This window comes from Taeniopygia guttata, chromosome 2, assembly GCF_048771995.1.
Source record: "Taeniopygia guttata chromosome 2, bTaeGut7.mat, whole genome shotgun sequence".
NCBI classification, from domain to species: Eukaryota; Metazoa; Chordata; class Aves; order Passeriformes; family Estrildidae; genus Taeniopygia; species Taeniopygia guttata.
The window spans coordinates 102,036,069-102,059,565 of record NC_133026.1 but is presented as its reverse complement, the minus strand read 5'-3'; the positions used below and the strand labels follow the sequence as shown (position 1 = coordinate 102,059,565).

Genomic DNA, 23,497 nt, shown 5'->3' with positions numbered 1-23,497 from the left:
CTCATCTTTTCCAGACTGAAAAAAACAAGTGATCTGAGTCACTTCTCATACAACTTTCCCTGTAGAGCGTTCACCATCTTTGTAGACTTCCTTTGTATGATCTCTAATAGCTTTATATCTTATACTGTGGCTCCCAAAACTGCCCCCAGCACTCAAGATGAGGCTGCCAGTGCAGAGCAGAGCAGGACAATCCCCTGCCTTGCCCAGCTAGTGGGTTGGCTGTACCTGATGTCTCCAGGACAGGGTTGACCCTCCTGGATGCCAGGGCAGTGCTGACTCATGTTCAGCTTGCCATCAACAGGATCCCCAGGACCATTTTTTGTGGTGCTGCTCTCTGCATTTTGTTCCTCAATCTGTGTCTATATCCAAGGTTGACCCACTCCAGGTGCAGAAACTGGAGTAAAATTCAAGTTGACAGAAACATATTTCGAAGAATCTTTTGTAGACTACAAAGAAAGGCAAAACAGAGAATTCCTGTGTTTTGAAATCTAACCAATCAAGTAAGGTGATAGCTTATTTTCAAACCCACCTTTGTTAACAAAGAGCAATGAGATTCACGTATTTTTGGAGTTCTGCTGGGCCACAGGATGAGAAAATTAATAATGAAATAAAACCTTCCTCTGACAGCAAGAGGGAGCATGATATTTAAATATTTGCTATACCAGATGCTAGAGAGAGGACAAGGAAGCTTTAGCATCCACTGCCTACAACTTGCCTAACATCTGCAAGATAATCAGAAACAGAAGAGTGTAGACAGAGTTGGGGGGATATTGTCTGATCTGTACCCTTCCCTGTGATCAGAAGCCATGAAGCATGAGGAGAAGGAAATAAGCAGACCACAAACAGTGCAGGAACAAGGTCATGAGGAAGGAACCAGAAGATGAGAGATTTGGGTCAAGAGTGAACTGTGCAGAAAAATACTATTTTCCATTGCTGGTCGCTTCCTTTGCCTGGAATTTGTATACATTTTATTTAGAAGAAAGAGATATATTGGTACATGACTGCTAAAAATTCAGAACAGTTCTTAATAATGAGGAATAAATGCTTTTTCCCTGTCAATGCAAGCTACTATCCCCTTTCTTACATATGGGTAAAGCTGAACAAATGGCTATACTGATAGAATTATTGCAGTGTGAAAAGGTGGATATTCATCCTACGATTACCAGGACAATTTGATTCCTTCACCTTTCCCATTCTTATAAATGTGACTAATTGTGGTGAAGCAGGTTCAGGACCCACTGAATGAAATTAAAGATAACAGCCCACAAGAATAAGATGTCCTTTCCCTCTGTGTAAACAACAATCAAGTGCTGTTTTTAACTACAAGATGGCTTTATTGCTCCCATTTGTTTTATTGATTCTTCACCATCCATTACTTAATTAAACTCAAAATACAAACCTGGCTTTATCATTACTGAGCCTGTGAGCAATCATTAAGTGTCACTGAGCCAGCTCTTCATGTGGTTTTACAAACCTTTACTTTTGAGGATAGGGTAAGAAGAGCTTATTGGATCTGGCTTGGCTATTCTGAAATCAATAGGTGGTATAAGATCCTGAACACACTAGTGCAGTGCAAGATAAAATATAGAGTCAGGAGGCCTGTTTAGCTGATGCCTTTCATCAGTATTATAAACATACACCAGGCCAAAACCAGAGTCAAACACAGTTGAATTAGCTTTCTAGTGCCCCATGGAAATACCCTCCTTCCCTGCAATAGTTTTTCCACAGCAAGCTTTCTAAATTATATCATGTTTCTCCTTCCTGGCACTCTTTAACTCTTTCTTCTGCAAATATCCAGTAATACAAGTTCTTTGATAAGTTCTTATATACTTTTAGTTCTTATATACTTTTCCCTTCTTTTTTTTTTCCTTCCTCGGTGTTTTATGTGGCTTTTCTTTTTTATTTTATTCCATCCTGAAAAACATTTCAGCTCATTCAGTGGAGTTGCTATAATTTTTGCTCAGTGCTTTTAGGTTCATACTCCTCTCCCAACTTTTTCCATCAAGGAAGCCAGGATCTGAGATCCCTCCCATGTTTAATTTAATCAGCATTTCAGATTAGCACAGTACTACCCATGTATGTGAGGGAACAAAAGAAACTTAGCATGAACTTTGTGATCGCTGCTTGCTTAACAAGACTGGTTTACAACTTTTCTGTAGGAACAGCAGAATCAGATTAGTAAAAACTTTTTATTGTTCTAAAGTTCTCTTGAGACACTGAGAAAAAAAAGACCAAAACAAAGGACAGCTTGAGGGTGAAAAAGGTGTCAGGAACAGAGGTTGTCTGCTGCAAGAGTTCCCAGGTAGCAGGCAACCTGATCTTCTCTAGACGTTTCTGAGACAGTTCTCAGATGTTGCTGAGTCAGTGCTCTTACAGTGTCCCTCAAGAATTAATTAAAAGCAGTGAAGAATATGCTTTGCTTCCTCAGTAGGATATTTTTTTTTTTCCTGAAACTGTTTGAGCAGCTTTGGCTGGAGGAAATGGGAGACAGCTGCCATTATCACATAAAGGCAAGACCACTTCCTCCCAGACAGGAGTCACAGGTATAAGGGTTGAAACAGCAGCTGGAAGTCTTAACACATGAGCTTTAATTAGACATACTCAGAATAATTGGAGAAGGTTTGTACCAGACCACCTGGAAGCAAGCTTCAGATGTTTACCAATATGTAAAATGTAAAGCACCTCTGCCTAACCTTTCTTGTTACTGGAATTTTACACAGCTCGATTTAATCTGGGTTGAGAGAACAAGCCTCAAATACGAAGTTCTCAGGAACTTTGTTCAGCTGGTTTTCCAAATAAGCTCTGTGCTTGTAATATTGTTGTAAATGCACATTAATTACACAGGAACCTTAGACATATTTGGCAAAGGTCGTTGCCACAGCAGTTGTTGCTGTTTTACATGGTCTATTTAAGCAGTTAGCTTTCTGGTATGGTAATATTACAAAATAAGAACACTCAGTGTGGGGAGAAAAGCAACAACCCACCAAGCCTCTTTCTTCCTAATATGGTGAAATAAAAAGCCCTTGGTCTGAGCCCGCTGAAGTGCTGATGGAGTCAAAGCCCAAGGATCAGTGTAGTGTGATGCCTGAAGAGCACAAAGGTTGTGGTCAAGATTCACACTGGGAAGGCAGGAAATGTTTAAATTCCCTGACCATGACTAAATGATGGGAGCCAATAATGCTATCAGGGATGCCCTCTTCTTGTCCCAGCTCATGTTCAATTCCAGAATGGTGAGAGCGTTCTTTCCTTCACTTGCTGGCTCGGGAGCTCTGGGCTGTGCTATATAGCTTGAGTAGGGACTTATTTTCACAAGATTTATATTAAGCAGGGACACGAATTTCTCAGTGAGCAGCTGTGTTGGGGTCTCAGGCCTCAAGCTGAAGAGGAGGCTGGTGAGGGACAAGCTGTGACAAGAGGACAGACACCAGCCCTTGGTGTCTCCTCTGCTTGCACAGTGTCCAGTGAACGGGAGCCCCAAACACTGTTGGAATACCAGGCAGTTTTGCCTTTTTCCTTATTTGTGTTCACAATCACCTTTTAAACAAAAGAGCTCAGGTTTTCACAGCAACAAGCAATGGGTTGGTGGGTGCTGTTTGCCCCATGCCACCCAGCTCCCAGCAGAAGAGATGGGGTTTTCTGGCTGCTTCTCAGGAGTTCTGTTTCTGCTGGTTAAAACCTCTGCTCAGGGATGCTTGGTACAGTATTAACTCACCATATTTAAGTCCAGTGATCCTTGCATTTTTCTTATTTGCTAATGTGAGGATGATACATAGGTGAATCCACAAAAGAAAGGGAAATCCATACAAAAACCTCAGAGGCTGACGTGTCCAGATGCATCATTCCAGTGATTATAATTTTTCAGGTACCCCAGCCATGTGAGGCTTTGGGGACAAAAGCCAACTGAAACTCGCATCTCCCCCGAGGGAGAGCTACAACTAAGGCATTTTTAGCCACACTTGTGTCACAAATTCCTCTCACATTTGGTGGCTGTGGCTTGTTCTAATTAAAACAATTACAGTTTCAGCACTGTTTTAAAGCAAACAAACTGTTTATGAGGATAAAAACAGAGAGAAATACTGAAAGGAGTGCTTCTCTTCCCAGAGAACGTGTGTCCACGACCACATAGCATGTTCTCTCCTGCTGTAATGTTGTCACCCATCAGAAAGCTTTGCTTCCCACCTTTGTTTCCAAGAGCACAGGGGCTAATTTGGCAGACGAATAATCCATATTACACCTATGAGTGTTCAAAAATAGGCAAAGGCCTGAGCTTTGCCTTTTATAAAGCCTGATAATGTCCAAAGCTGGATTTGTTGTGCTCTGTTGTTCCCACCACAGGTCCCCAGACCGGGGCTCAGATCTAGCCCAGAAGGACCTGCCCAGATAAAGTGAGGAGGCTCTGCCAGCCCCAGGGAAGCATCCAGCCCTTCCAGCGAGGAAGGATAAAGCAGAGGCAGCAGCACAATGAGGGAGAAGCATGCTCAGTCAGCTTTATGAAATAATACATTGTTTATACATCCATTAGGAAAACTTTGATAAGGAGGGAAACACTGAAAAGGAAATAACTTTTTTTCTCCTGGAGTAAAAGTGATGCCTGTGGTTTTAAACAAAAGTGTTTTGGCAGGATCATGCCATACAGAAGAGGAAGAGAAAGGGAAACTGCATTTGAATTAATTCAGATAAGTGAAGGTCAGAAGACCTTATGTCAGAATTTTCCATTAATTCCTATGGTCTAACTCTCTGCCAAAATTGTGTTACCTCCTAACTCCTTTGTACAAATATTGTTGTGGTTATTACTACTGATTACTGTATCTACTGCAATTACACATACAAAAGCTGTTTACAGTGTTGCAGCCATAATAATGCAAAAGAACAAAGTCAGGCAATTTTCATGGTGGGCGTTATATGAGATTTTGAATGAATTTGTATAACTGTCTTCAGCTGCAAGTACTTACAGTGGAGAAAAAGACAAGTACAAAAGAATAAGGAGCAAACTTTGTTTTAATTCAATCCCTGCATTGAATCTTAACTTGAAACTTAATTTTTGGTGAATCATAATGTTTTTGAACCTGTGATCAAAACCTCTGTTTGACCTAGAATATACTACTTTAATTTAAAGTCAAATGTTGTTTAAAATCAGTTTAACTTAATTAAAAAACCCAAAATTTTTTAAAGGGTTTTCAATTAAAAAGTAATTATTTTTCCAAATTAAAATCTTTCAAGTTTTTTTTTTTCTTTTTTGGAGTGAAGATGAGTTTGTAAAATATTTCAGTGTTCCAAATTTTCACTTTGTTCCCCCAGAGAAGTTTTCACTGAGGCATTTCATCCAGTAAGCAGAACAGGAAGGGATAGAAAGAGAAACTGAGGCAAAAAGAAGTGAAAATAGTTTTGCAGGATACCAGTATGAGAAAAACAAATTGCATTTCCTGAGTTCTCTCTAGATTGTGAAATACTGAAGGACATTAAAGAGATTATCAGATGCAAAATACATGTCCAGCCATTATTGTTGTGAACGATGGAGATCATGACAATTAGCAGAACTGTGTACTTGGCCTCTGAAATCTTCTTCCCTATTTCCTGGTACAGTCACAGGTCAAGCACTAGTTGCTTGCTTCCATTTGCGTGGGACAAGTTAGCATGATAGAAAGATGATTTTATTTGTACGGCTTTCTCTTTTCAGAAAGTCTCTCTCTCGTTGTCGAAGAATTAACAGGATGCTTTCCAACGAGTCAGTACCTCCTGCCTTCAGTCGCTCCAATTCTCAGGCCTCCATGGACAGCACTTCCATGGAGGACTTCTGGTGTGAAGTAGCGAGCATCAAAGAGAGCAGAGAAGATGGATCTGAAGAAGCAATGCTCTTGGAGTTCAAACCTGCTGATGGTGAGCACATGAACACCACTTAGTCCTCATACCCTGGCTTTGCCTCCTCTCCTGAGGAGCCTTCCTTCTGTCACTCAGTCTGAGCAGTACTAGTCTGGATGTATGACCATTGTAGCTCGTCTTCTGAGCATCACAGTTAATCACTGTCAAGAAACAATAATTGTCTGGTTTATACACTGGAGCCAGTAATTAACTTCTGAAGTAAGTTTTGTTGCATTGATTTTAGTTGTGCTTGAGGAGGACAGATACAGTGTAATTCAGAAAATAAAGGCACTCAATGAAAACTAAATTTTCAGCATTACATAGATTAAACCAAAACATCTAAAGTAGTAAAATGTTAATTTAGTATGCTCTAATTTTAAACTTTCTGGCTTTTGATAGGTTATGATTCAGAAATTATTAAAGTCTTGAAGTAGTTTTTGGTTAGATGTAGTATTCTTCTATCAGGAATTTAATACCTGCCTGTTTTGCTGAGATTGCCCAATTAACTTATCATTAAGGAGAGGTTAGAGATAAGTCTGAATGCAGGCATGCCTGTATATCAGGCTCCCCACTAGACCACATTCATTCATCACTTATACAATGTATCCTGAAGGTATTTCTGCCTTTCTGTTACCTTAATGTTTTCCCCTCTCGTTAGGTACTGTATTTGGAAAAACAAGCAGTATGTGCTAGCTTGTTGCAATGTAGCTTTGTGTTAGATGATTTGATAACATCTAGAACAGTGGTTCTCTTTTTTTTTTTTTATTAGGACCCTCATTACAAATGCATTATATTGTGTAACACAAAATACCAGGTGTTACTATACAATGAAACCAAATTTCTTCTGAAGTTGTGACCTCCTGAAAACTGCTGCTACCCTTCTATGGCTCCTGGCCACTGGTCTGGTAACTGCTGATGTAGGGATAGATTTTGAAACGATGGCATGTTCTTTCCATACAATTATTAACACAAGTGATGATGTATTTTTCCTACTTTGACGTACAATGGGATGCCATTAATTCTGCTACCAGGAAGAATGGTGCAAAGTACTACTTTTTATTAAGCAATCAAATACACAACCAGTCATGGTAAGTAACCCACACAGAGGTATCTAGCTCCAACCGTGTACTGTTTCCATGGGAAACACCTCCTATTCAGTAGTTTCCATCTGGGCTCCCCTGGAAGCAAAGGGAGAAGACCACCAGAAATCTTGGTCTGCTGTGAGGGTTATGATCAGTCAGCCTAAATCCACTGTTCTGAATTTCGCTGTTCCTTATTGGGAAAACTCCTGTCTGGTCATACTCTTTAGCTTGGAGACTCCCTAAAGAGATTGTGAGCCTCGTGGTGGCTCCTCCATGCAATTGTCACCACAAACTAACACGTGTCCCTGACTTGTCTGCACTGTCAGGGAGATGATATAAATCTGTGGGCTACCAAGCTGGATAACTTATTAGGACAAGGCAATACAGGAGCTTATTTTCCAGAAACGTTTCCATCAGTTTCATCACTGCTGAACTAAATCTTCTCAACAGCCCAAACTCTGCTGCAGTCCCATGTTACCCTTTGTCTGAGTACACCTCATTACATCACATTGATTTTTCCCCTCTGCTGTGAATTAAAAATGAGACTGAAAGTCAAAATGCAATACATCTCCACACTACATTTACCTTCATATTGTTGTCTTAAACACATATATATGTATTGCATATACCCACACACAATCAGGCAGTTTGTCCTAGTTATTAACATCAGGAATATATTCAGTCTGGGATTATAAATCTTGGAAATAATAGTGAGTTCTGTTAAGGTCCTAATAGGATAATACTCCTTGCCAATAATCAAAACACTAAAAATCAATGTGGAAACCCTCAGGGCAAAATAAAATCAAATATTCATCACCCTTTTGAGATGTCTTTGAGAGGAGGAGATGAAGATCCCTAAGAAGGAGGCCAAAGGGTGATAGAAGCCAGGCAGGCATGACTGTCAAAACCTCAATGTGATTTGCCAGACATCATGTGCAAAGGGCAGAATTCTGTTGATGTTAGCAAATACAGTCAAAAAGAACAGAGGATCATGACAAGTGACACAATGAATGAAAATGTAGGGAAGGAGAAAGTCATGATGTATTTAAGATGTCCATGCCATGCAGAATTGCTTTACAATTTTTGTTGCAAGGCTTGAATGCTATGAGTTATTTAAGGTTATTTCTCTGGGCTATTTCAGGTTATATCTGAGATTCAAAACAGGACATGCCTCTTTCCTAGCAAACTCTGTGAGAAAAAGAGAATTACCTTTTCAATTTTCTGTCTTCTAGTGGAGCAGAATCAAACACAGTATCAAGACTATGCTGTATTAGTAGCTAACACTATAAAAATAATGCTTTCCTAAACAACATGGGGGGTGGGGGATTTACCTTAATTTAAGGTCATAAATGTGTCATAAAATTTTGAGCCTTTTTTAATGCATACATTTCTTCTCTTTAATACTTTTTCTCCTCTGATTACTGTTGTTATGTGTTAGTCTATTGTTTGTGTGTGGTTGGAACAGGAAAAGGGAAAAGTCAGAGAAAACAAGTCACAGGGTGACTAGTAAGTAGGCAGAATTTAATGTCTGCCCTGCTATTTTTCATAGCAAGTTTGATTACAAGCTCAGTTCTTGGAAAGAATATGTCGGGACAAAAGCAAAAATTAATGTAATTTAAAAGCTGAAACATGGACAGATGTGGTTCCAACAGCGACACATAAGAAAAGAGAAGAGACCTTCTTAGAAAGAAGAGTGAAAATGGCAGAAGAACCACTGATTCAAAGCTTACAGGGAAGGAAAAGGAACAGTCTCCATCCTGTCTGTGGATACAGAAAGAATAAGAGCAGAGACAAGCTTTTTTTATGGGATACAGAGCTGGTCATACCCCTGGCTAACACAGAGCAGGGGGTTTAGAAGCAGCTATTTTTGTAGTGCTTTGTAAAGAGGCAGGGCAGTTAACAATGAAGTCAGTGATGGCACATATATAAGATGGTTTTACTTGTCCCTACAGCCAAGTCCTGTAATTTTCTCTTTTGTGTATGTAACTGCCAAAGTGCAGCAAACTGGTGTCCATCAATCAGCCTGCATTCTGATGTCAAGAAGAGGCAATAAAGGGAGAGTGGAAATACCAACCTGCCATTAAGACTGGTGCTGGGACAAGAACAAAAAGTGCATTGATTAGTTGTTTTATAGAACATGCTGCAAATTAATCCATTTCCTGTTTGACATGTTTATTTGTAGTACTTCTTCTTCAGTCAGGGCTGGAATGAAATTACTGTTTTGTGTCAAGCCGCTTACTGCTGAGCTAGGATTGCTCTACAAAACTGAAATGAAGGTCCTCAAAATCTCCTATGTGAAGAGGGACTTTAAAAGACTATGACTATTTATTTTAAAAAGAACACAAATCAAAAAGCAGTGACAGCAAAATTTAAAATTACTGAATGATTCAGAGAAGGTAGATTGGGACCTTTTCACAGACAGATAATGACAATGCACATTCAATTCAGGTAACAGGTAGCAAGCTGAAAACCTATATTGTCTTCACATGGGCAGGTTTTGATAGTGAGGGGACTGCAGGCGTGGCTCAGTGAAAAGATGCCAGAAGCATCTGCCATGTCCAGTAGAGCCAGGATAGAAAACAATTCTTCCCACAATGCATACCCTCACTATGGAACAAATTGCAGTATTGAACCAGTTGGGAAGCAGGTATTCAACAGATTAAAGAAGGTATTAGTCACTAATTGAGATCCCAAAAAACACTGGGGTGTACAGTGCTTGCGAGTCTTTAAGAATTAGAAGTTAAGGTGATACCTAGCATGCTAGGATGGCTGTTTCTGCACCTTCCTCCCTTACCTGACCTCTGAGACACCTACCCCTTCCTGACCCTTGTGCTTTAGAGAGCATCTCTGGTTCTTAATCATCTCGTTCAAAGCAAGCAATCAGACTAGGTGGACATCAACCTTCTGTCAGTGTGGCCTCTTCACTAGCTACCACCAGCCCTATGGAATATGAAATTACATCAATAGTGTGAAAATACATTATTCTGTTCTATACACACCTCCAGTATTTCTGTTTATTTGAATTGGAATACTGATTTTATTTCCATTAGCCAAATGGCTTTCTCCAGTACACCATGCTACAAATCGTGAACGTGGCATAAATGGGAATTGAGGGGATTTATGCTTTGGAATTAGGGGTTAATTTTTAGGGACCTTGCTTTGTCAGGTTGGTTACTCTGCTGCCTTCTTCACACATATATGTTGATGAAATGCCTCTTCTGTTTTCCACACTGACAAACTGAAAGTTTGTCAAAGACAGTACGTTTACAAAACTAACTTAACTTGCACTTGTGGCCTAAGAAAGGTTGGAATTAGAGTATTCTCAAGGTAAAGGCTGTGGTTGCAGTCGTCTTTTCTTTTAAACCTCTTCTCCCTTCCTTGCCAGGCTTATTAACATTGCTATCTTCCTCCACAGAAGGGGAACTGGAGGCAGAATGGCTGCAAGATGTAGGTTTATCCACGTTGATCTCAGGAGCTGAAGAGGAGGATGGCCAAGCCCTGCTGTCCACTCTGACCAGAACTCAAGCTGCTGCTGTACAGAAGAGGTACAACACCTACACTCAGACCCTGAGGAAGAAGAACAAGCACACAGTCCGGGATGTGAGAGATATCTTTGGCACCAGTGACTCTTCTGTAAGTGTCCCCATGCATGCCTTTGATCTTAATTTTTATGCAATTTGCAAGTAGCTCAAAAAGTTTCCTCCAGATAGGAACCCTTCCTTGCTGACAATGCACAGACAGTCATTAGCAGCTTATGACTCTAAGACCAGACTTTAATGCTGTATACAGTACATTTGAGAGGAAAGGAAGAAACCAAATCCAATGGTTTTTGTAACTAACCTGTAACATAAAGTTGTATCTGTTGCCAGCTTTCCTCCTGAAACCTCATGTCAAGACTAACATTTACTCCTTTATTTTTTGGAAATTGGTGAGTTACTCTTGGCAGCTATTCAAATTTTGGATGGCTTCTGGGGACACTTGCTATTTACTCAGCAGTCTCAGTGGTGAAGTAAAACTTGTCTAATGAAGCAACTGGGGTTCACACACGCATAAGCAATTAAACACCTGCCAGCACGATTGTAACTTGTACACTGGCAGTTACATTTCACTTACATAGCAAACAAAAACCTATTAACTGTTCATTTGCTTCACGGCTTCGGAAATCAGCAGCGCCTCTGGAGGTTTCATCCACTTTGCCCTGAGGATAGCTCTGCACGCACCAGTTCCTGTCAGTACATGTTTTGATTCTGGTGAACGCAGTCAACTGTGTGAGTTTAGTCCACTGCTCAAAGCAACACGGGATTTTACGTTTATTACTCATGATATCTTAAATGGGAGTCACCAGTAAGATCACAAGCTCACCTTTGAAATAAATATTAAAATTGTTGCCATTATAAAACTCCAAGAAACTATTTTTCATTATGGCATTGCTTTGTCCTTTCCTGTTTGTTCAACCATCTTCTCAAGGCTTGATATCCTGGATTATTTACCAAAAAAAATTGGAACAAAATTGTAGGTTCATAGTTATATTAAAATTACAAAGATATAATGTCCAGATATTTAACTTATTTGTTTCCAAATTACATGTCTGGATTCTTTCAAACCTCTTGCACATAACCCACAAATACATTCAGAAGCACCCAATAGTTTCCTGTGGGCAGACTTTCTTTCATGAGAGATATCAGGCACATTTGCATGAACATTAAAAATCTGGTGGTACTTCTAGCTAGATTAGCTCACTTCTCCCGATTCAAGTATCTGTAAACCATAAGGTGTTTAAATTTTTTTTACAGGAGCTTGAGTTTCCTAATAAATTTCAATTATCCAAATAAGCATTGTACATTTCCTCTCAGATGGGCACATTATTGATTTATTTTTGACCTGCTTATTTTCCCCTTCTTACTTGAAAAATGTTTCTCACTTGCAAAAGAAATTTGGATGTTTAGAGCAACTGCCCTTCAAATCAGCATTTTACCTCCTCCAAAATACTAGTTCTGCATTGTGAAAGCCTAAAAGATAAGATCAAATAAGTAATTAAGTCTTCTAATTCTTCTTCCCACAAAAATATGCAGTTCTGCAGGTGCTGACCTAGATGCTAAACCCAGATGCCCAAACACAACTGCAGAGCACGGCATCACCTCTCCAACAGCCTGTGAAACATTGTATTTCTAAAAGCCTGCAAGGCCTCAACTCTCTAATTTTCCTATTCACCAGTGCTTCTATCTCTGCTGCTTGTTATGGGATTTAGAAACTTCGTCCTGATTATCAGCCCTTTAGGGATAAACACAATTCAGGAGGGCGTGTGTCCCTGACCTAAGGGTTTCCCAAGTAGTCTTTTTAATGGGGTATCGGCAGTCCCTGGAGCTTTGCTGCCTCTTTGGGCACGGCCCTACAGCTGCCAAAGAATCTTTGTGATTAATCAGTTTAGGGAAGAGAAGCACATTAAAAACAACAGCCAAAAGAAAAGAGTGGCAGGAGATGGGGACGGGCAGATCTTTTCAGCACAGATGGGGAAGAGAGGCTGGTGAGGAGACTGAAATGACATGCAGTTTTGTTTTCCCATCCTACCTTTTAGCTGGGAAGGGCAGAAGTAAACTGAACATGCTGCAAATAGCAAACCAGCTCTAATTATTTCACTTAACTCTATAATCCTCCCCATTAGGAGAATGGATTTATACCTCTTCCAGCAAGCAAGAATCACAAGAGCCCAGAGGGATGGGTCACAGGATGGATTATTCTCTTCCTTGGCTAATGATGAGATAAAAGGTGATTAGCTTACTAGGGTCACCTGAGATGAGATCAAGGGGACCACTAAACAGGCATAAATTAGTTGTCATCTGGAGTGGGGGAAGAAAAGGGTAGATTTGCCCTAGGTTTTTTATCCCTGTTCTGAAAAAAACCTGGCTACTAGATGTTTTGCTGCTAGTGCCTAGTGGCCAGGCTCTGCATGGGTCAGCATAGAACAAAGGGTGCTTTTCCATCCATCCTGCCTTGAGGTCCATGCCTTCATGGTAGGAGTGTCCCCTCAACAGACAAAATGGACTGAAATAAAGGAAATTCTTGTTTGGTAGCTTTGGGGTTTTTTTGGGTCTTCTTCTTGTTGCCTGTCCTGGAAAGGAGCAGTGATTCTTAGGGACAAAATGCTACCCCTGTGGTACAAAAAATGCTTGTGGTTATAAAAGTCAAGCTTGGCAAGTAGAGCAGCCTGACCCAGTTGAGGTGCTTTTGCTCTGCTTCAGACAGGTCCACAGCCAGCAGACTTGACTGACAGCCATACTACTGAGTTTTAAATTGGAGGATTTATTAGGCAGAGTGACCTGATTTTTCTTACTACTGGTACCCTGCTGCTTCCATCAGAAGCTGTTGGCTCTGCTGGTGCTCAGAGCTTAGAAGTATCAATGTCAGAATACAAATGGGAGACAAACATACATTCATTGATTCTGTTATTGTGGAGAGGAGATGAAGCACTGTGTTCATTAACGGCCCAACCCTGTACGTTGCAATTGCTAAAACTCCTTAAGACTTTTTACAAGCATTTTACTTCAGCAATGCTTGACAAAATCATGTCCTAGTTAAAGAAGAACCACTTACTAACCCAAAGCTATTTGCATGAAAAGGTGTTTGTGATGGCAGTGCTAGGAAATATGAATATATTCAAAGCATGGGCAAATTGTATCCTGGACAGATATAATGTTATCCTCCTTCGCTTCTATTTCCTTTAACTGCAGGGCTGAAAATAAAATTTGGTCTCTTTGGTGCTCCAATGATTTGGTTTTACATCTTCTGCAATGAGGGTAGCTACTAAAAAAGTGTCTATCTGCTTCATCTCCTTGCTCTTCTGATTTCATCTTCCCTTTGGAAATTCCTGTGTATGTTGTGGCAGCAAACAGTGGGCTCATTTTTAGTGTGTCTCATGAATCACTTTCAGTCAGAAATCAGGATATGGGAAGCCTCACCTTTTCTGGAGCCCTAGGCAAATGAATAAAGCTGTCACAGTTTATTTAAGGATACAATCTGACTCTTGGTCTTTCACATTCATTGAGAAAAGGTCTTCAAAAGTTCTTTAATTTTCTTTTACCCTACAGAAATAATGTGGATCTTTAAATTCATGTATTAAAAAGGTTTTATACCCAGTCTTTCTAACATTAAAAAAAGTAAATGGATGGCAGGGAGGGGAGGAAGGAAGACATTTTCACAAAAGACACAGATTTGGTTTCATTATAGACTTTCACTATGGAGGCTGGGAAATGGGACTGAGAATATGACATCTTCAGGTACCCCAGTTATTGTGCACAGTTCACATTATTCAGGTCCCCAGGTTAGAGCCGCCTGCTGCCAGCCCTGCTGGGCGCCAGGCAGAGGTGTGCAGTCCACTCCATCTTCCATATCTGTGTCTGCCTGCTCTGCCCTGCTTATCAGAACCAGGTTACTGCAGGTCCTTCATGACTCATTTCACTCATGTAACAAGGCTGGAAGTGCATTTTTTCTTAATAAACTTGACTGACTGTAAATCTATTCTGAATATTGTTCACAGGGTCAGACATTTTAAGCACTGAAAGGGGATGAGCCAGTTGCTAATTTACCATTAATTTCTCCATCTGCATCTCAAGCAGAAGCATAACTACTTTTATGGTTGATTTTCCCAAATTACTGAGAGAAGTTTAGCCATCCTCTCCACTTCTGTATTCCCAGCTTAAATTTATAGTGCTTTTTTGAAGCTTTATGTGTTAATGTTGTGGGATTTTATCATAAAGGTATCCAGTTCTCTTTTTTAAAAAACATATGGTCCTTACAGTCTTCTGGCAAAGGAAGCCCATGTGACTCAGATCGTGTTTGCTATCAAGTTCACAAGCCATTGAATGGACTTTCTCAGGAGAGATTTTATTCATGTTACATTTGACTTTGTTACCCGAATAGCTCAGAGGATAAGATCGGATAAAACAACTGAAACGTTGTTTCAGGCTTCCAATTGGAAGAGCTGCCTGTCTTTTAAATATCTGATATTTTTTGACAGCCAAAACACTTCTCCTACACATTGACTACAACTGGGGGAAACAGAATTTTTTCCTTGAGGCATTGCTACTTGTTGATAAGCAGCTGATTTAGCAATTTGAAGAGCAATTAAAAGAGCTGGTATTAAGGGCTCATGGGAGCAGGTTCAGATGGAAAACTGGGTCTATTCCATCAGGCTCAGGGTGTGTGTGAGACAGCAGGTTTGGGAAAGGCTGAGGGTTTCAGGGCCTCCCATAAGGATGCAAATAACAGCAGAAAAAATGTCCCAGGTTTGGAACATTGTAGTTACTTTCATGAGTAACCTTCAGAGCAGTTTTGTAATTCCTGACCTTGTTTTTGTTTGGATATTTTTTCACTCGAGAGCAAATAGTTGAGCTGGCTGCTATTTCCCATGGAGCACAAACACTTAGATTTGTCTTTATGAGCCACAAAACTGCTGAGGACAAGGCCAAAACACCATTGCCAAGAAGAGGTGACACTGCTTGAAAGTCACCCCTTGGGTTGCCAAGCACAATAATTGGGGTACCTGAAAATATCATAATCTCAGTCTCATTTCCCAGCCTCCAGAGTGAGAGTCTATAATGAAACTTCTCTGCAATGCAGAATGGTTTCTGGAGTGGAAAGAAATGGATTTGAATATAGAAAATGTTTATTTGTTCCTTCAAGTTGTTTGTTGCAATTCACTGATAAAAGTATTAGTGTATAACCTATGGGAGGACATCCATCCTTTAAAAGCTTTCAGGTGCCCAAATCATAAGAGGTAGCAGACTGACTGATTTCTGATGGGTCCCTGGGAATAGCAGGTATTCAACCTGTGCCAGAGAGTCTTCAAAAAGATTTGTGGCCAAAATGATTAAAGCCAGGATGAATTACAATTTGAGGAGGACCTTTCAGTTAGCCTAATTCTATACAGCAATTTACTTAGCTAATTTCAGTCATTTTATAAGACAGGACTCATTAGGTACAGCAAGTTGCAGTATTACTGACCTCCACATGGTCCAAATCTGTGCAGTCTGGGGAAGACTGATTCTCAGGCTTGGCTATAAAAAATATACTCTGACTAATCACAACATGTTGTTTAATCTTGTCAAGAGAGTGTAAGCTGAGAATGATACACCTTTTCTTGAACTGTTGCAGTTTCTGTCCATAGACGTTTGCCTTCACTGCAGTCTGATCATTTTTCCTTTTCTTTCAGCCCACATTTGATACAGTTCCAGTGTCACCAGTATCTTCTAATGGCATCCAGCTCCCTGGGCAGAAGCCAGTTTGGAAATCAGTTAGCTGTGAGTATGAAAACATGTAACCAGTGTTCACTTCCTCTTAGGAAAATGACAGAGAGAAAGAACCTGTTCTGGTTCAGAGGTTAGTCCCCTCTTTCATGTTGGGGCAGTACTGCATATATTTCTTTAAAATCATTGTCACCTTATTGTCATTCAGGAACCAAATTTTCCCATTAAAGATCAACGTTATACAGACACAGACTGCTGCCCTTGAGGCATCACCATCTAAAAAATGCTGATCATTGCAAGGCTGGGAATGTAAAAATAATCTATGAGCAATATCATGTAGAATTTGTCCAAAATATGTCATCAGTGTATTTTCTAGCTGGAAATCAGAGAGGCATATTTCCTCCACATTTCTTCTCCAGTACTGCAGAAGTTGTAGTATTAGAAATTTATGTTTTCCTAGTTCTGCCCTGTTATTTTGATCTATGAATGGTGTTATCCCTTAAATTCTTTGCCCTGACAGTGATTGGCAGTGCTAATGAAAGTAATAGTTCTCCTCTACTCAGTGTCTGGATAATTGTCAGCAACCTTCCACGAGAATGTTCATCTCTTAGTTTGAAAGCTCTTCCTGTCACCATTGTTCAGGGCTTAACTAAAGGGATATTAATACCCAAATTTCTAAACTAATCCCTTGGATGTTTACCTCTGGACACAGTGCCACAGACATTTTCCTTGGTGGCAAAAGCTGCTCTGCTGATACTTCTGCTCTGCAAGCAGTTTTACTGGAACAGATGCGGAACCTAATGTCATGGGGTACTGTGAGCAGTCTGTGGTTCCAGGTCCAAGGGTGGAAAGAGAGATGGAAAACATCTTAAATGGCTTGGACATAAGACAACAACTAAAGCCACAGTTCAGAAACCAGAAGCCACTTAATAACAAACTTAACTTTTTTCATGTCAGACTTGTAAAATATGTGGTGTTGCAAAAAAGTCCCTGTAAACGCAGTGATTCAGAAAACATGGGGCATGCACAAGTTTATAAGACATGTAACATTTTTTAATGCACTTTCTGATTGCCATAGCTTTTGAATACACTTGTGTCATGTTAGTAAATTCTTCTCTGTAGTCCTGGGGGCTGAAACTTTACTTTCAATTAGATTCATGATTCCATCCCAAATGGATTTAGGAGCTCAACCTTAGAGGAAAACTAAAAATTGACCTGAGATACTAGAGATCTGTCTAGAAAGTTGGCAACCCTGTAACTCATTTATGTTTTCACACTTTGGCTTTCATGACAATAGCATATTTCTGGACTTGATTGTATTGATTTCAAAAATTTTCCTCTGACATCCAGTAATTTAAGGAGGTGGCTAAATTTTAGAGAAGAGCAATAAGTAATTTCACAATATCTACTATAAATGCCAGTAGATATAGTGCTTTTCAAGATGGAATATTGTATGTTTTGTCCTGTTATGGTACTATACACCTAAACTATCAACAGTGAGAAATATGTGTATATGACTACATAAAATATGTACACAATGTCTTGTGATTGTAAATAAGTCATCAGTAACCTGAGAAACTATGTCAAGAGCATTTTTCTGTCAAGACCTTTTATTTGTAATTGTTCATTTGACAAGTGACACCACAGTTTGCTGGCCTGAGAAGACAAGGATGGAGTAAGAAAACTTGGTAATTCCTGATAAACAGGAAGTTCCAGCTTGACTATATTTCTCATAGAAAGCAACAAGTTAAATAATCTAAAATGAAAGTAAGGATTTTATTTCTAAGGGCTTATTTTCTCAAGACAAAACAGGAACATGCTGTGGTTTGCACTGAAATTCCTCTTTGAAGCACTTCCTTTATTCCTTTCTCAAGAATTTTTTCTTCTCGGCTCAATTTTTTAATGTCTCTGTACTAAATGTAATTCATTATTCATATATAATTTCCCTTATTTTCAGCTAAGAGCTGTCTAGACTGTGGAACAGATAAGAGCAGCCCATCCATAACAGAAGAGCTCTCCTATGATGTCTCTTTCTCAGAATCCATTACAGTCCTTCCAAAAACCCAAGAGTGGCCAAAAAACCAGAGGTTCAAAAAGGAAGACTCAGCTTTGCCAGTAAGTTTCTTCTCCATATATTTCCTTTATTGTTTTCTTTAGCACAGCAATTTCCTGTTTTATATCCCCAGTACAATGGAGTCTGTTAAGATACATCTGACCTTTGTAGTGTGTGTTTTGTAGAGGCTTCTCGATGTGCCTGCCTACTGCCTGTGACTGATTCCTGAAGTTAATGTGGATATCCAAGCCAGGTTTTTACTTGTACCCATCATAAACATGTGCACCCAGATGAGTATGTGTAACTCAGTCCACAAATATTGCATCATCCACAATTTTTTCACACAGAAATAACAACTACTTATTGGCATTAAAGCTAACAATCATTTTCATTACCGGTCTGCTTTCCTACTTTTCCCCCCACGGATTATCTGCCTTTGTTAACATATGGATTTAAAATTGCTTTGCAGATGAAAGGAGGAAAGCAAACCTTATTCCTGCAGCAGTACTGGCTGTTTCCAGTCATTATTGAGTGCAAATCACACTGTAGGAGATACTACATTAATTCTTCAAGAAAAGTTTGCCATATAATCCAACCAAGCCTTCACTGAGCAGTTGTGTCATTATCTGGAATTATTTCATGAAGTCATGGAAGTAAAATTTTCTACTCACATGAGCCCTCACAACTTCCATCACTGAAAACTGGAGCATTAATTTAGTACTTCCAATACCACCTCTTCAGTGACATGTATGAAGTAGCTGTCAAGTATTTGGAAAAATTTACTGAATGTTTTGGTGTCCTGAGGTCCCAAACTAATCTGAAATTGTTAAAATCCACACAGACATTGAATTATCTGAGAATTAGGCAGTTGTCCATCTCAGATTCCACCAAGGAAAAAGCTGAGATGCAGAAGTAAGCTTCTATGTTGAATGATAAGACACCAAGTAGATTACATAATTTATGTGAAATCCCTGTGCTTTTTCTTTTTCTATCTTTCTTTTTTTGGGGTTTTTTTGGGGGTTTTTTTGTGGGGGTAACTTGGTGTCTTGTGGCAGCTAAGGAAGGGCATCTCTACACTCATCATGATTTTGGTCTTTACTACAACACATGCACACTCACAAATTGTTCTCTGCAAAAGCACAGACAACTCCCAGCTGACAGAGCAGGGAAACTGATGAAAAAGAGGGAAGAGAAGATGCCATATTGAATATCATGGATCTGTGGATTCATAATTGATAAGCCTTAGAAAACACCAGTATTGTGCTGGAGTTGAACTGCTCTGCATTCAGGACATAATTTTATGAGCTCAGAAGACTACACAAGAAACATGCCAGGTCATTGCAGAGTGTTTCTGAATAAAGGTCATCATAGCTGTTGATGTTGGCCTTTCCCTTGTTTCATCTGCTGCTGCTCATGGTGTTTGGTTTTTTCCCATGATGACTCAGACCGTAATGGACCTCAGCAGAAAAATCACCTCTCACTCTGTTACACTGAGCAACCAGTCACCTACACTCAGAAGGACAATGGGATAATGGGGCTGACCTGGAGGCTGTGTAACATCACACTTTCTCCAGGGCAGGCCTAACAGCGTAGCCAACTTCATTGATGGTGTGTACAGAGCTGCACAGATATTATATATCATAAAATAGCATGTCCTCCGCAGCAGGGAGTCCTCTGACTTCTACAAGAGTCAACTCAACATCCCCAGGAGCACAGGGATTTCCCCAAAGTACATGTGATTTCTCCAATGTGGGACCATGGTCCATGTGACTTAGTTGAAGATAGCACAGAACTACAAGTCTGAGTACGCTGCACTGTTCCACATAGAAACAACATCGCAAAATATCAGACATGATCTTTAGCCAAAACATTAGTAATCCAGTTTCAGGATAGCCCAACCTCCTTCAAACCTGCATATTACACCACTGTAAGAAAAAACACTGGAAAATGGTGACACAACAGAGAAAGAGAGCCAGACCCAAAGTTTGTATTAACCACAGCATCACGTCATAGTGACCACTAGGAGTCAAACAGCCACTGTGGAAAATCTTTGTAGTACCCTTTTTAATCAGTTTTGCAGTGCTTAGATTTTTTTCTCTTTTACCCCAGAAAATATATGTATACAGTCTGGATTTTTTTCCTTTTTTCCAAGGTGAAAATGTTTGCACTTTTTGCATCACTGGAAACAAAATGTGTGGATATTCTTTAGTATGTTATGTTTCTTCAGAAGGCTAACTTTCATGCAGCTTTTGTCACACTTAAGTCTCAGAAAAAAGGCTAACAGTGGAATCGCTGCATTCTAAGGAGGGAATATTCTGGGCTAAAAATGCCCCAGGCAGCAAGTAAAAAAGCTATTCCATTCCCTACACTCTTTCTCTCCCAATTATTGTTTATGTGGTTTATGAAGTCCTAAACTACATGATCTGGATGTCCTTTGTACTCTCTTCCTGTTGAAATGTGATGTAAGTTTAATTTCTGTTTTGATTTGGTTTAGGGTTTGGGGTTTTTTTTTGTTTGTTTGTTTGTTTGTTTGTTTTGGGGGGTTTTTGTTAAACTTTTTCTTAATCAGTTTGACTGGCTTAATTTAAAGATGGGTTAAACCTTTTGAGTCCAAATTTGTTTAAAAAAATTAAGGACTGGTCTGAAATCTCCAGAAGCAAAACATTACTAGAGGCTGGGTTTCCACTCAGGTCCCTAACGGATGGAGATAATTTTGTAATACTATTTATTTATGCCTCTGACTAACAATGTTTGGTTTAAATTTTTAAAAAAGTATCAAAGATCCACAGTTCTTTGAAAAGCATGGTTCTTACAATGTTTTTTACTGTGACTTTCTTATTATGCCTAACAATTATCTCAGAAACTGATGGGTGTTTGTTCTTTTTGACATTTGTACAAATGCATCTGTTATGACGCAACATTCCTGGCTCTGGTCCCTGACACTGCAGTTTCTAAAATATGTAGACATCTTCACATGCCCCCAGATTACTCTGTATCATTTAGTTTAAGCCTACTTGAATAAATTATTTGGTAGCTGCTGAGAGTCCTGTTTCTAAGCTTTCTTGAATAATAAAAGATACCACTAAGTTGGCAGGTTTGCTTCTGAACTAAACAATTTTGCTTCTGGGCTTTTCCTCAGATCTTTAGTTTGAACTCCCCTGTAAGACCTCATAAGTTAATAGCATTATGCAAGACAGGCATGGATTCATTACACACACACAATTTATACAGAACCATATCCATCATTAACTGTGTCAGCCACTTCAACAGCATTCAAAGATGTTTTGGGGAAGGCAGAAGCAGAGCAAAATACTACATTCTGCAGAAGCTGGGCAAAACTTCTAAAGAAGCACGTAACTCATTTGTCCCGCTGAAGTGCAGGCACTGAGGTGCTCCAGCACCACTTCCCAGTCAACCTGCAAGGGTGCATGGTGAGCAAGAAGCTCAGTTTTAGGGCTGTAGTTCATCTCTTTATTGTGATCCATCCACCTGAACACGACCTCCAAGCACATCTGCGTGTCTCCTTTAAAACAAAAATGCACTTCCTGTAACTTTGGTGCAAATAAAGATGCGACCCATCTCTACTGTAGAAATTCATTGTTCGGAAAAGCCGTTTTGGACTGACAGAGGTTGGGGACCTCTCTCCCGAAGACATGAAGAAGATCCGCTACCTCTCCCTGATCGAGCTCACGGCCTTCTACGACGCGCTGGGCGTGGAGCTGAAGAGGAACCGCCTGGAGAGGGTGCGGGGACGAGGTACCGTGTGTGACATCCCCTTTGCAGTCACCTTCATGTCCACCAGCTTTGAAAGAAGGTGCTTATGAGGCTGTGTTTCCTTGTTTTCACGTTTGTTGTTATTATTTTTAAGAGAATGGTCTTTTCGGAGTTCCTCTCACCGTACTGCTGGAGAATGATCAAAAGAAGGTTCCTGGAACAAAAGTGCCCCTTATCTTCCAAAAAGTGAGTATCACTTGGCCTTCGTGGTCACTAGGATTTGCTTTTCCACCATTTGCATTGACACTCAAAGGAGTCATCAGATAAGAGAAATTTCTGACAGGCATTACAGACTGGCAGGTGTCTAGAGATTGTCTGACTGAAGATTACGGTTTGAAAACTTTGTGACAAGAAGAGAAAATCTACTCCTTTTTTGTTTTTTTATCTGTAGTAGGTACTCTTTTTGATTTTTGTAATTTTGTGATACCACACAGGAAACTTTGGGAAAAAAAATGTCTTTCTGTTTCCCTTTTTCATTAAAATAGAGAGCCAAGCAAAATTGTGTGTGCAGAAGTGGCAGAGATGAGTTGTCTCAGGAGTTTTAATTTCACATTAATTCTAGTCATAGGTATTACTTAGCTACTGTTTCCAGAATGGAAGCAGTATCTTCTGAGTGAGGTTTGTATGACAAGACAAGGGTATTTAAATGAGACATTTGGCCACACAGGGATATCCTGGGGATGTCTTGGAGGCAGGTACACAGACACAAGTATGTGTGTAATTGCACAGATTTACACAGACTCAAAATGGCAACAGATTTCCTTGTAAATACTGACAAAAGAAGAAGTGTTGGGGAGTGTCAGGGGAAAGACTGACACGACTTGAACATTTACATGACTTTGCAATTAGCTCCACTGCTGCCCTATCAAGATAACATTGAAAATTAGAAGAATTAAGGTTAGGGCAGGAAGCAGATCTGGTTGTGAAAATCCAAAACTGTATGATTAAATGCTGGAATTTTTTTTTTTTTCCTCAATGTTCAAAATTACATAAAATCAAAGCATTTTTGTTTTGGTTTCTTTTTTTTTTTTAATGACCAATTGGAGTAGAAAGTTTAGTCCTCTATTCACAGATACTTCAAAATAAAATATCTTAGGATCATTTTCTAATCAGAGTTCTCAGTTCCAAAAAACCTATGTTATCTATAGACCTTTCCATTGTGTCCCTTGGGGTGCACTTAAACATTTCTCAGAGGTTATTTTTCCTTCAAAACACCATTGTGTTTAAGTATATCTGCTGTTTCATTAATGTATTTATGTGTTAATTGTTCTAGAGCTGTGCCAACTTTCAAGTCAAGGACAGAGGGGCCTATTGCATTAGCAGTTTTCTATACTCTACATACTCCTTACTTCAGGATCAGGACTATGGAAAGAAATTAGGCAGATTTATTTACATAAACTGGCTGCACTTCATTAGCTGACTCCATAGAAATGTATCTTTTTTCAGATTAGTTTCAAGGATACCTAGATTGAAAAGAAAGTCAGGAG

At 39.6% G+C, this 23,497-nt stretch overlaps 1 protein-coding gene across 1 annotated transcript in view; it reads left to right on the top strand.

Annotated features, from left to right (window-relative positions):
- Nucleotides 1–23,497, top strand: part of ARHGAP28 (Rho GTPase activating protein 28) — a 74,999-nt gene that overhangs the window by 34,751 nt on the left and 16,751 nt on the right. The window contains exons 2-7 of the mRNA XM_002193403.7: nucleotides 5,678–5,877; nucleotides 10,357–10,574; nucleotides 16,150–16,237; nucleotides 18,141–18,298; nucleotides 21,827–21,992; nucleotides 22,105–22,196. Of these exons, the coding sequence (XP_002193439.3) occupies nucleotides 5,678–5,877; nucleotides 10,357–10,574; nucleotides 16,150–16,237; nucleotides 18,141–18,298; nucleotides 21,827–21,992; nucleotides 22,105–22,196 (922 nt within the window). The remainder of the gene's footprint in view (nucleotides 1–5,677; nucleotides 5,878–10,356; nucleotides 10,575–16,149; nucleotides 16,238–18,140; nucleotides 18,299–21,826; nucleotides 21,993–22,104; nucleotides 22,197–23,497) is intronic.